Source organism: Ahaetulla prasina, chromosome 5 (assembly GCF_028640845.1).
Source record: "Ahaetulla prasina isolate Xishuangbanna chromosome 5, ASM2864084v1, whole genome shotgun sequence".
NCBI classification, from domain to species: domain Eukaryota; kingdom Metazoa; phylum Chordata; class Lepidosauria; order Squamata; family Colubridae; genus Ahaetulla; species Ahaetulla prasina.
In genome coordinates this window covers 24739380-24753426 of record NC_080543.1, presented here as the reverse complement: position 1 = coordinate 24753426, position 14047 = coordinate 24739380, and the positions used below count along the sequence as shown (strand labels likewise).

At 37.4% G+C, this 14047-nt stretch overlaps 1 protein-coding gene across 2 annotated transcripts in view; it reads right to left on the bottom strand.

The window, feature by feature from the left end:
* PARP4 (poly(ADP-ribose) polymerase family member 4) overlaps window positions 1-14047 on the bottom strand; it is a 51847-nt gene that overhangs the window by 26634 nt on the left and 11166 nt on the right. For both annotated transcript variants that reach the window (XM_058185938.1, XM_058185939.1), the window contains exons 10-18: window positions 13802-13975; window positions 12040-12197; window positions 9600-9737; window positions 7944-8039; window positions 6972-7158; window positions 6377-6533; window positions 5008-5132; window positions 4089-4220; window positions 2531-2617 (exon numbers count right to left, since the gene is read on the bottom strand). In XM_058185938.1, coding sequence (XP_058041921.1) covers window positions 2531-2617; window positions 4089-4220; window positions 5008-5132; window positions 6377-6533; window positions 6972-7158; window positions 7944-8039; window positions 9600-9737; window positions 12040-12197; window positions 13802-13975 — 1254 coding nt within the window. The remainder of the gene's footprint in view (window positions 1-2530; window positions 2618-4088; window positions 4221-5007; window positions 5133-6376; window positions 6534-6971; window positions 7159-7943; window positions 8040-9599; window positions 9738-12039; window positions 12198-13801; window positions 13976-14047) is intronic.

The following is a 14047-nucleotide window of genomic DNA, read 5'->3' as shown; positions in this document are numbered from 1 at the left end:
CTCCAGCCTTAAAGTTTTCAAGGTTGTAGACTCTTGACCTAGAACACAGATGTCAAACTCGACACGTCATGTGACGTTTTGCGACATTTTCCCCATTTGCAGAGCTGGGCTGGGAGCGGCCTGCATGTGACGCATCCCGCCCACAGGCCACCAGTTTGACGCCCCTGACCTGACCTAGAACAACCAACATTCTACTTGAAATCCCATGTTGCACAGTTTGCTTAATCGTGCCTTACAATAAACATTTATGGATGGGTTTACATAGTGCACAGGCCATAAACTACTGTTTACAAACCCAAAGGATCAAACCATAAAGCTTTTATTTATTTATTTTATTTATTATTCAAATTTGTATACCGCCCTATCTCCCAAAGGACTCAGGGCGGTTCACAGGCATATAAAACATCTATATACAAATTAAAATAATCATTAAAAAACTTATTATAATGCCCAATTATTAAAAATGGAAATATAAATATTAAAACCAATTTAAAACCCCTATAAATTTAAAATCTAAGCCAGTCCTGCACAGGTAAATAAATGTGTCTTGAGCTCGCGACGGAAGGTTCGGAGGTCCGGAAGTTGACGGAGTCCTGGGGGGAGTTCGTTCCAGAGGGCGGGAGCCCCCACAGAGAAGGCCCTTCCCCTGGGCGTCGCCAGACAACACTGCCTAGCTGACGGCACCCTGAGGAGTCCCTCTCTGTGAGAGCGGACGGGTCGGTGAGAGGTATCTGGTAGCAGTAGGCGGTCCCAGAATAACCCGGCCCTATGCCATGGAGCGCTTTGAAGGTGGTCACCAAAACCTTGAAGCGCACCCGGAAGGCCACAGGTAGCCAGTGCAGTCTGCGCAGGATGGGTGTTATGCGGGAGCCACGAGGGGCTCCATCTATCACCCGCGCAGCCACATTCTGGACTAACTGTAGCCTCCGGATGCCCTTCAAGGGAAGCCCCATGTAGAGAGCGTTGCAGTAATCCAGGCGAGACGTCACGAGTGCGTCTCGCCTGGATTTTGATTTGATATAAGGCAGCTTCCTTAGTTTTAACCTTGAAATCTATTTAATGGCAAAGAAAAAGATTACCAGGAATGACTTATACCTTATTTTAGATCTATGCAGAAGTTCAAGCTCATGTAGGGAATCAGGGCTGTGACTTCCAGCCCTTTCTGAGGAATCTGCTCTACTATTTGAATGTTGGATCAATGCATGTAAAAGGCTAAATAATGGCAACTGGAGCAAAGTTTATTAAACTGAGACGTTTCGTTACTCATCCAAGTTAAGTTCTTCAGTCAAAATGACAATTTTTCATAAGGCATAGAGAGTCATTGGAATGAACTAACTCTTGCATTTTGACTGAAATAGTTGCTTAGATAAGTAACGAAACATCTCCATTTAATAAACTTTGGTCGAGTTGCCATTATTTAGCCTTTTACATGCTTTTGGTCTGGATGATGGAGACTATATTTATATAATGTTGGATCTAGTGCTATAAACATGAAATGTAGGAAAATGCCCATATATAGTAACTGAGCATATATACTATAAATCTGATGGCAATCCACATTTAGTTCCAATATATTCGATGCCATTGAACAGATGTCCTTAAACAGAGAACAATATACTTAGTGTTTGCATCGTAAGAACATTCTCAGAAAACAGACAATCAGCATATGACAAAGGCACATTAACTGCACAACAGACAGTGACCAGATACATTGTAGTGCCTTGTGAGCTACTTAAGAACCATAGAGAACAAACACAAAGGGAATGACTTCTTAGATTAAATTAGATTATATTAGAAATTTTTTCTGGCCAAGTGTGATTGGACACACAAGGAATTTGTCTTGGTGCATATGCTCTCTGTGTACATAAAAGAAAAGATATATTCGTCAAGAATCATAAGGTACAAAACTTAATGATAATCATAGGGAACAAATAAGCAATCAAATCATATTAGGAAACAATCAATACAAATCATAAGGATACCAGCAACAAGGTTACAGTCATATGACGACTTTTTCCTGTGGGCTTTGTGAAAACGGTATTTCAAAATAAAGTGCCTGTGATAATGCCAAATACTTTTTCATAAATGTGAATGTCCCAGAGCTTCTCCTGAACGTGTAGGCATATTCTTCTAGGAAAACATGTTGAGCAAGTAGATCTCCCAATAGCACAACAGTTACTTATTTAAGGAAACTGTACAGAACCTGAGGAAGGTTCCCATGATATTATTTTCCTAAGCTGGCAATAAACAAAACTTCTGTCCATTCCAAAAGCCAGTGTTGTTTCCTGCTGATTCTTTGCCATAAGCAAAAAACTAGTTTATCTTACTCAGCTTGGATACTCTTCTATCTTAATAACTGTCTATTGAGTGGAGCTAAATGTATACAGCTGTCCCATGATAACTCTTCTCATGACCTCTACATCTAGATAATGTATGCATATTACTTTTTCCAGTTTAGAGACTAGTGTAATTTCAGAAAATGGAGTCCAACATTGTCATAAACTGTACCATAAATCTATATATCACCTACTGGTGCATCCTGATCCATCATATAAGCTCCATCGCCTCGACTGATGGCCTCTCTGTATTCCTGATGTGCTTTTTCCTTTTCTTTAACCTATTAACATTGAATAATATACAATACTTATCTTGGTTTGAAAGAAAATAAAAATAAAATAACACACATCACTATGTCACACTCTGTAATAAATCTCAGGAAGCAAGATGTAGGAAGTCGGTGGGGTAACATTTTAAGTTGGTTACTTCCATCTTAAAATAAGTTGTTATTTAGAGAATGATTTCATTTTAATTTATTGGGAACAAGATTTAGCAAACTCTTTTGAATCTAATGTAGATTATGCTATCAGAAATGATGTCCTCCTAAGTAGAAGGAGACAACCTCAGAATAAAATAGAGCCACCCCCACAACTCAAAATAAAGTCAAGCCCCACATGTATGCCGTCTACGGTCTGACCTAAGCATGTACACAAAATTGTCTGCTACAACATCCTACAATGACTACTTCAGCTTCAACCTCAATAATACATGGGCAAACAATAGATACAAACTCAAGGTAAACTGGTCCAAACTCGATTGCAGAAAATACGACTTCAGCAACAGAGTGGTCAACGCCTGGAATGCTCTACCTGACTCCGTTGTTACATCCTCAAACTCCCACAGCTTCAACCTTAAACTGTCTACCGTGGACCTCACCCCATTTCTAAGAAGTCTGTAAAGGGGGCATACATAAGTGCACCAGCGTGCCTACCATCCCTGTCCTATTGCCCTCATTTATTTGTACTCATTCCTGTGTACATGTCCATGTTTATACTTATACCTGTTATCTTGTACATGTTTGACAAACTAACTAACTAAATAAAGCAGATGATGCTCAATGTAGCATCTTTCCTTCTTATTCTTTTAAACATTTTATAATCAGGAGGGAGCTAGCTATGCATATACTTTGTTACAGATACCCACTTAATTATTTCTTACTTTAAAATATTTATTAAGTTTTTCTAAAACACAATCGTACTTATTCTCATATAAAAATGTAACTTACTACAAAGTTAAGAGGTTTTACCATTAATATATCTAGGATCCAAAATTATCTTGCTATACCACTGCTACATTTCTTAAAATACTGGACTGTTTTTTGCAAGGTGCAGTTCAAGCTAGTAAAATCCAATACATCCAAAGAGAATTTTTCCTAAGAGCTCTTTGAAGCAATATCATGGCCTGGTAGAGTTGGGCCATTACCTGGACAACTAAGATGGTCAAAGAATCCTCCAAGCCAATACTCTGTATGGCGATTTATTCACCATATCCATAGCAATGGGAAGACCAATACAAAATAATATGTATAAAAAACTGCTAAAGAAAATTAAGCATCAACCGAAGCAGTTAATTGTGCGTTTTCATTGTTAAAACAATAGATTGCTGGTTTGGAGGATGTTAACACAATTCTCATGACAGCCTAGAATAATCTTCCCCAACAGGCTAGGAGCAAAGGGGTTGTCTCCAAGAAATCCCAAATTGGGAAATGTTGACCTAAAGTCATCTGCCTTTCTGTGACAGCATCAGCTTACCTCTCCTATTATATGCTTTCCTTTAATGAATGCTTCAAATCCACACACAGCAGCTGTATCATCCAAGGGGAAGACATATTTTGCCTCAATGGGACTTTCCGTTTCATTTTCATAGGTCTGAAACACCACAACCTGGAATACAATGCAATATATTTTATGAATTAGTTTGGGCGGCACGGAAGTTTCCAATAAAAAAATTCTTATGGATGTGGCTTCCATACCAGGATTAACACTTTCAACATAACCGAACACAGCCCAAAGAAAGAGAATACAGAAAAACTGTAAGTCAACTGCTTGTGGCAGAAAAGTATACTTCAACTGGATATTACGTTGTTGTTAGTTGCGAAGCCATGTCTGACCCATCGCGACCCCATGGACAACTGTCCTCCAGGCCCTCCTGTCCTCTACCATCCTCTGGAGTCCATTTAAACTCACGCCTACTGCTTCAGTGACTCCATCCAGCCACCGCATTCTCTGTCGTCCCTTTCTTCTTTTGCCCTCAATCTTTCCCAACATTAGGCTCTTCTCCACTGAGTCCTTCCTTCTCATTAGGTAGCCAAAGAATTTGAGTTTCATCTTCAGGATCTGGCCTTCTAAAGAGCAGTCAGGGTTGATCTCCTCTAGGACTGACCGGTTTGATCGCCTTGCAGTCCAAGGGACTCGCAGGAGTCTTCTCCAGCACCAGAGTTCAAAGGCCTCAACTGGATATTATATAAAGGGCTAATTCCCTGAAATTTTTTTCCATTCCTGCTCTTGGCTCAACAATTTTGATTTCTGTTCTCATTTTCTAATTTTACACTGAATTAAAAATATGGTAGTAAAAGATGTTTGAAGAATTAAAATTACAATTTTTGAAGAATTAAAAGTACAATTTTGAGGAATTTTGAGGCACTTCTAGGAAAAACCAAAAGCATTTTACCTCTGCTACAAAGTCTATTATTCTTCCTTTGATTTGAATATCTTTAAGAGGAATTGGATTCCCAGCTCTGTCCAGTAGGCCAGCAGAAATATCATTCAACAGATCACTGCTCGGTACTGTATAATCTAAACGAGACAAGTCAAAAGTACACACATACTGTAATCAGAGTCTCAAACTAGTGGGCTCTTTAGAGAACATTCTCCCTGCTTTTCCTGGGCATTTAATTTTATTTTCCCTGAAAAGTTACCTCCTTCAACTTCTCCCATAGTTCCTCACCTCCTAATTTCTTTGCCTTCCTTTCTCCCAAGGACCTTGTCATTTAAATGTATGTGTGTGTGTGTAATGAAATGTGGGTGTCTTCTGGATTGTGGGTCCTGAACCTGTTCTCAATAGCTCAGCTTTGAAAGCATTACTGTTCAAAGTGGTTCTCAGCATTACATTTATATAAAGATGACTCTCAAATCTTTAGACCTTAACTTTTAACCTTAAAAAGAAAGAAAAACATCCATCAATATCACAAGAGGCAGGAAGATTGTTTATAAAAATATGTATAAAAACAATAAATTAACTAGTTCTCCCAAAGGATTTGTTCAAGGGCAATAGACAGTTAAAATCACCAAACTATAAGTGCTGGGAACTATGAAGCAGATGAAAAATTAGTGAAAAATGCCCTGACCCCGTAGTAGTGGGCCAATTAATCCTCTTGGTATAGGACAAAGCACCCTTCTTGCAGTTAAAATCTCTTTTTCTCTATTTTTTATTGTTCAAGTGGCTGCAAGGTCACGGGCTGGAAAGGGGCTTCATTTTCAGCGCTATTTTTTCCTTGTTCAGACAAATTAAAAATAGATGTACTAAGACTTACAGAAGTATAACATCTATACAAATACAAGTTCAAAAGTCATATTGCTCAGGATTGACAACCTGCTGGTAAAACTTCATTATGAATCCTGGTATTCTGTGACAGTAGCAAGATAGGAAGTCACAAATAGCCTACAGACATCTCACTGCTGTTCTAGTGAAAAACCCTCTGTGTATAGGGAAAAATCATATTCAAAGAAAAGCAGTTTAGAGAATACCTACATACCATTTAGTTCCACATAACTACTTTCCCTATTTTAAAAATGTAGAGGAAAAGAAGAGGTTTTAGACATGGGCTTAGAAAATGTATTTATTAATTTATCTGTGGAGGTGACAAGAATTAAAAATTGCTGTTCATCATTCACATTGTCTAATTGTTATATTTTGCATATTTGTGCCAAGATACAGTTGTATTTTTATCAAAGACTCAAAAATTTAAAAAGTCAGTTTCAGAAAATACCAAGAAAACAGACGACTGTTATTGTAGGTAATTTCAAAAATGATTTCTCACCCTTAGGCTGGTCATGATCCTCAAAAGATAGCCTCTGCTCTTCTAATTCAGTCTGAATTATTGGCTGGAATTCTTTAACTTTGTCATTATCACATTTATATTGAACCACATATTTGATCTTGACCTGACTGGTTCTGTACACTGCAAATTCATCATCCTTAGTGGAAGAAAACAATATAAAACATATATTTTAGGAACCTTACCAGAGCACAAATATAGATACATAAGCTGATCCTAAAGTCCTACTCACAGCTGCAAAAAACCAAGTTAGTTAGAGGAAAGTTCAGAATGCTGAAGCATTATACCAATTTAGCAAACGATTGCTATCCTTATGAACTTTGGTGAACTGCTTCTAGACAAGAAGTCACTTGAGGACTTTTGATGAGGATTCATGGCAAAGTTGATGGCTCAAAAGACCACCTTCCCTGGAAGTCTATCAGATTTTAAAATTAATAATGGTTAAACTAAGGTAACAGCTTTTACTTTTAGCGACTCGCTCTATACACATTTTTAACATTTTTACTATTAGGTACAATTAGTTTGCCTTTTTTCCTCCTTCTATTCTAGATTATTCACAACGAACTGGATCAAATACCTCAAAAATAGATTTTTTCTTTTCTGTTCTACTGACTCCATGTACACTATCATAACCTTGTGGTGGTCCTTCACTTGAACAGTAGCAGTATTGCTTAGTCTTCCAACAACTTCCAAGTGCTACGTCACAAATGAGCAACAGTCGAGTTCCATCTGTTTCACATGGCTGGGAATACTTAATGCTTGTTCTGTTAAACAGAGAAAAATGTCTGCTTATTCCAAATGCTTTTTTTCATAGCCATCATTTAGATTAACTATTTTAGTTAAAGCAAAAGGCCAATTAGCCTGCCAATTGGCCTTGCTGTCTTAACCACATCAGACTGAGCCTTACTGGTTCTGTTTGGACTGTCATGTCTTACGCAACAATTACTAAAGCTGGGATAGGCAAGTTTTTAATGACCAATCCCAAGTAGTTTGAGGAATGTGTTGGGACTGGTAGAAAGAGAAAAGCTTATCTGGTTAATATTTATTAGGTGCATCACATTATTGTCTCTCACACACATCTTAAATAAGCTTTAAAATGAATTATTCTCTCCAATAGACAATGGACCAATAGACCAAGTCCCCATTGGCCTTAAGTCAAATGTGAAGCTGATGCAAAGTCAGGGTGATCCCAGCAAGAGAAAATGGGCTTATACCAAGAATCATACTTGCTTTAAAACAGGCAATTGTTCAAAGTCCATTAAAATTTATCTGAATCAATTTTAAATTTTTAAACGCACTGGGGTTTAGAACTCCTAGAATTTATCTTGTTTGGCGCCTTTTTTTGAAATTCAAAGAGCTGTAGTTCCAACCCATCTTGAAGGCATTAGATTGGGAAAATCTGCTCTAGTCCAATGCCAATTCTCTGTTCATTATACCATCCTGTTCCCCTTAAGTATTTAGGAAAATATACAAATCCACTGCATTTAGTCCACAATATTTTAAAAAGAGACGCATACACACATAATACTGTTCTGAAAAAAAATGTTACCTTACAGAGTTGCTGAAATAAATGCCACTGCCCAAGTACCCAAAATCTGTTCTTTCAAAGGCATTATCTTCAGCTACCTTTGGCAAAAGTAGTCCTCTAAAAAAAAATAAAAGATTAGCATGTAAAACATACTGAGATACAGAAGCAAATGTTTCTCTACTAGCAAATTAATTTTGAACAAATGTTCTTTTGGAATTGGGTAACTAAGGAAAAAGGAACTAACAGCACATACATAATTTTTTTCCCCATTCTTGTCCAGGCTGTTTACACTTACCTGCATCACCCATCATCATCATCATTATCATCATCATCATTATCTGTGAGACTCAAACTACATGTGCTAAATGCATAAGATACACCTGCCTTTCCATTTTTTTAGAGAAAATATTCATTAAAACTAATATATTCAGGAGAGATTAAAAAACAAAAACAAATTATCCATTGGACTCAGTCATCACATGTTTAAGTAAATTTTATAAAGGAATATAGCTTGGTTCAGAATGGGAGGATTATAGGAAATCCATTATTATTTTAAATAGTAGTGGTAAGATGGAGTCTAAAGCCTCCTCTCCTAGACCTACTCTGAGTCTACACATTTGGATCATTTCTGAACCTTGGGAAAAGAGCTTCATAATTCTCATTGTCACCAGTCATCTTCTAGGTCAGGGGTCTCCAACCTTGGCAACTTTTAAGACTTGTGGACTTCAACTTGCAGAGTTCTGGGAGTTGAAGTCCACAAGTCTTAAAGTTGCCAAGGTTGGAGACCCCTGTTCTAGGGAGTGTCTCACCTGACATCAACTCTTCTAATTCCAGAGAGGTAGGATTCCACCATCCTGTTACCTTTCTGGCAATCAGGTAAAAGTCAAAACAAAAAATCTATAGCTATCTCTTACCTGTAGAGAGTCAAGATATGGGATTGGAGCTATTGACTATTCCATCCATGGGAGATGGATGGCAAACTATAGACTTTTATAGACAGTTAAACTGCGTTAACAAAGGCGATACAATTTTAAAGCTTCTTCTGACCTCAAATATAGAATTTGATTGTCAATATTAAAAATATATAAATTAAAAATGTCCTTTGGGGATTGAGAAACTGCAAATGAATGAAACAAGAAAAGAATCCAATAAAACTTATAAAAGTATCCCAAATATTCTAGCTGTTCCAAATTATTTAACAAAATTGTAAAAAAGACCACAAAGGCCTAGTATAAATTCCCTAAAGATACTCAATAAATAAAATGTTTCCTTTAATCACAGAGGGAAATTAGAGATAATTGTCACCAAAATAAAAGGAAATTAAATGAGATTTTCAGCTAAAGCGTCAGTTCCCATTCCAATAGACACTAGACAACCCTGGAAAGAAATATTCCCTCTGTTTCAATTGTTATTTAAACATTTCTTTTTTCCCCCAGGAAATCACAATTCAATTTAGAAGCTGTTCGGTGATGTTCTCATCCTTTCCATCTTAGTCCAAGCTTAGCAGAAGATGTGCACTAGGTATCTCTGAGCTGGCCTAACATATAAGACTGAGGGTTGTTTTTCATAACACTGTTATTTTGGCCAATTGCCTTATAGCTATGTCCCATTTAAAGTAAAACAAAACAAAGCAAACCTACAAAGTTTCAAGGGACAGAATATAATTCAAGCTGCTACCTTGAGAGGATTCCCACAAAGTTGCAAACAGATGATCCATGGAATAAAGATTGAACATTGCCAAGTTTTTCCTCAAACACCATACTTTCAGTTACTCTGCTGACTTTATATATATTCAAAACCTGTATTAGATTTTCACTGCAAGCAAAACAAAAAATAAAATAAATATTCAATACATTTTCATATTAAAAATGTATAGCCAGGCCACAGTAATTCCAATTGCAAAATCCCTAATGCCATTGAGAATCTATCTCTTGTGGAACATAAAGATAAAGAGAGATTTGCACAAGTAAATAGCCATGACAGGAGCATAATCTTTTCAACAGCAAGGGGGTACACATGGCTTTTGAGTGCCTGGTTAAGGGCCACATTCCAAAATACAGTGCTGAGGCCAGAATAAACAGTAAATTTCATTTCATTGGATTGTCATTTTCTTTCTTCTTGCCCAATAACAATTTCTATTTAGTAAAAACTTTTGGACATTTCCAAAACTCAAAAGCTTTAGGCTGCATACAGGTTCCTGACACAATTCAGTTTTGGACCCAGATGGCAAAAAATTTGTTTTCATTCTACCACTTATGCCAAGTGATTATGAGCAGCCCTTAGAGTGCCTTTCTAATCTGAAAATATGTTTGTTTAACTACTTTCCCCATTTCACACTCCAAATATTGCATTTTTTTTGCTAGTTTGTATTTAGTTATGATTCAGGCTTTGTCACTGTGATTATCATCAAATTCTGGCATAAGGAAGAACATGTAATTAAAATGTTCTTGTGCAAGGTTTAAACTTATGCTAGAAGCAGGGTCCAAATAAAAGAAATGTGCTTCATGGGTTCTCGGTCATAAAATTTAGTAAGTGCGTAAGTGAGTAAGACAGTGCATTTACCTGGGTCAGAGTTATTAAAAGAGTCAAAGGAACAGGATTATTAACAAGGGCTGAATAAAGACTAACAGAACATGATAATTCAATATGGGACTTTGCAGAGTAGGAACAGTTACCCTACAACAAGAACTTTCTAAGCAATTGACACATTACTTGTTAAACACAAGGCTTGAGGTTCCACCTTATTTTTTGACTTAACGTATTTTCAGACTAGAAAGGCACTTTAAGGGCTTCTCATAATCACTTGGCATAACCAACATCAAACACAATTAAAAACGTTTAAAATGTGGACTCTGGAGAAAGCAAGATCATCCTGCAGCACTAGCAAAAGAACTATTGTTGTGAATGACCATGCCTCCTATGGCAACTATGTTTTGAGAATACCTGCTATGGCTAAGGATTCAGTCTGACACTACTTCAATTGAACCTATGGAATATTAGCATCAGGAGACACCGAGTCAAGAATCCCCTGAGGCTGATCGAACACAGGCACTATCTGAACAGCTGGAATAGTCAGATGATGAGGTATGACTGTTAAGGCCTTGGACCCGGCACATGAGGCACAGAGCAGAACAACAATGCTCAATGAGGCTTTTTGCCAAACGGAGGGAAAGCTCTTTGTAACTGAAGGCAGCTGGCTGCAGCCTAATTTAAGAGGCAGCCCTGATCCATGATTCTTAGTTGGGAACAACTGTCTGATCTCTGGCTCTTGCATGATGTTCTCGTGCAGGGATGTCAAACTCAAGGCCCATGGGCTGAACCCAGCCCGTGGGTTGCTTAGATCTGGCCCGCAGGGTGCCCTGGAAACAGCAAAGGACTGGCTCGTGGTGGCCTCTGTCAGCAAAAACGGAGCTTGAGAGGGGTGCACGCAGCCATTCCAGGCTTTGTTTTCGGCCACAATGGCCTCCTGCAGCCCTTTGCCAGTGAAAACAGAACGGGGGGGGCGTACATGCCCCCCCAAGCTCCATTTTTTCTGGCAGAGGGCTACAGGAAGCTGTGTGGCCAAAAACAGGGGCCGGGAACCCATTTTTACTGGCAGAGCGCTCGGACCCCCATAGGCATCCCTGACACGAGTGACATCATGCTGGTTTTGCTCCCTGGCCATGCCCACCCGGCTCCCCAAGGCCAAACACAATCTTGATGCGGCCTTCAATGAAATCAAGTTTGACAGCCCTGTTCTTGTGGAATCTACTCATGTAATTCTGACCCCTGGCTTTCTGAATTCAGACTGGATTTTTGACTCCACTTCCACTGAAAGAAAAACCACTCGGGCACGTTTTCTTCCTCAGAGATTTTTGTGTTGATTTATGATCTTCCTTGTCCGCTATTACCTGTTTAACTTTGAAATAAATTGCTAATATCCAAAGCAACTGTGTTCAAGTGTATAACTGAAACCTGAACGAAGACAATATCTGTTACGTATTTGGAAAATTTCTAATTTCATCTATATGCTCAAAGATATTTCAGATATTACTTAATAGTATTAAGAGTATCATAAAGAAAAAATGGAGCCTGCACAATACAAATCCTGAAATCTCATACCAAAATGAAAAGTTACCTGGTGTTTTGTTCCAGCAAGTGTTTAACATTGTTAAACTCTTCACTTTCCACATGTAGAGCATCAATCCTGCATCTCAAAGCCCGATACTTAGAAAGGGATGATGGGTTAAGAACTGACATATTTATTTCACTAATATTCAGCATATCTCTAATCAGCTGTAAAAGCAAGTTGGAATTCAGAGCTGTTACATTTCTTTGACAAAGAAAAACCTACTTATCAATTAATTAAAATATTTATTCCACACTTTGCCCTTAGAAAACCAAAAAGTATGTAGTGTACCTGCTTGGAGTCTTCAGAACAGTATCAATAAAAGACCCTTAAATTATGATTTTATAGATCTCTGTCATCTAGGCGGAAGTAATGAAGTAGTTTCATTTTAACTAATTAATGGACCAGAATCTTACAGAATGCTAAATTAATGGCCCACTTTTCAAAGCTATGAGTAATTCACCTAAAAAGTAGGTTAATGTCCTGATGTCCCATAGAATGTATAATAAAAGCTGGGTTTCAACTTGTGTATGTTGCAGTGTAATATATGGGAATATATGACTTATGTTTGGGGAATATTCCTGCAATGACATCATTTTAGGTTAATGTTAATAAGAATGTAAAGCACCGAAAATTGCTTATGATGGACAGCTCTATAAATATTTTTTTTTAATTAAGGAATTGGAAAAATAAGGGTTAGCAATGTGACTGTTATGTTACATCTGCAAAATTTTGAATCAATCAAAATATAAATCTTAACCACTATGGAATAAAAGCTCACCCCTTTTGAGTGTTACATATAAAGGAATGGGCTTCAATCACATTGTTGCAAGTCACCATCCTGAGATTTTTTTAACCTCCTAGGATAGGGGTGTCAAATTTGAATTGTGAGGGCTGCGTCACGTAACATATCATGACTTCCCCCCCCTTCACTAAACCGGGTGTGAGTGTGCCAGCATGTGATGCATCTGGCCCGCGAGTTTAACAGCCCTGTCCTAGACATTGCTGATGTGTACAGCAGCTTTGATTATCTCATTCCAACTGAAAAAGTTCTGTGTACTTGATTGAAAACCCTGAATTGCAGAGATGTTTGTATTTGTTACATATTTATTTTTTAAAAAATCAATGTCTTGACAGATCTGAGTAATATGATTCCATGCAGTCAAATTTTAATTTGTTCCACTGAATATAGATTTTTTTGTTGCTTCTTGATTTAGTACTCTTTTTGTACCTTGCTGTTTGTAATTCTTTTTTATTTTTATTTTTATATAATTTGGTTTGGGTATTTATTTCTAAACTGTTCAATTACAATCAAAATCAACTTTACAAAGCGATCAGCAAATACTAGCACTGGCTAATGTTCAAATAAGTATCCTAACTTGAAAGTTGATACTCACCAGCTGCAATTTCAACAACATAAGGCACAAAGGAATGTCTCATTAAGAGCCAAACTTCCTCAACCTGATATATATTCCAGATAAATGTACCTGCAACTTGTACAATTCCTAGCCATTGGCCATTCCTCACAGAGGGACCAATATAAAAATCAACCAATAAATATTTTTGAGAGTTGTAATTCAACTCATGACCTCAATACCTCAAGTGTTCTTTTTATTTCTTTTTGTGATTTTGACTAAGAGATAGCAATTTTGGAATATCCTTCAAGCATAAGGTCATATTTGCAATTTAACTGCTGTGGAATCTATTATATTAATGATTGTTCTCATATATAGGAGGCATTGAAAAGTTGAATAAATTCTGATACTGTTACCTGACAGAGATCCCGTTTAGTATATAATGATTTTTTGCTAACAGCATCCTCCAAAACGTTTTTGTGGGGTATGATTTTATAGAATTCTGATATGATTGCAGACAGTTCTGTCAGAGATCCTGTTTGTTCCCAAGACTTCTTCCCTTGAAGAAGAATGCCTTCAGCTCTGCTCACCTTTTAAGAAAATACTTTGTATTAAAGGCTTTCTTTAAAGAAAAAGAAACATGAGAACAACAAATTTGGGAT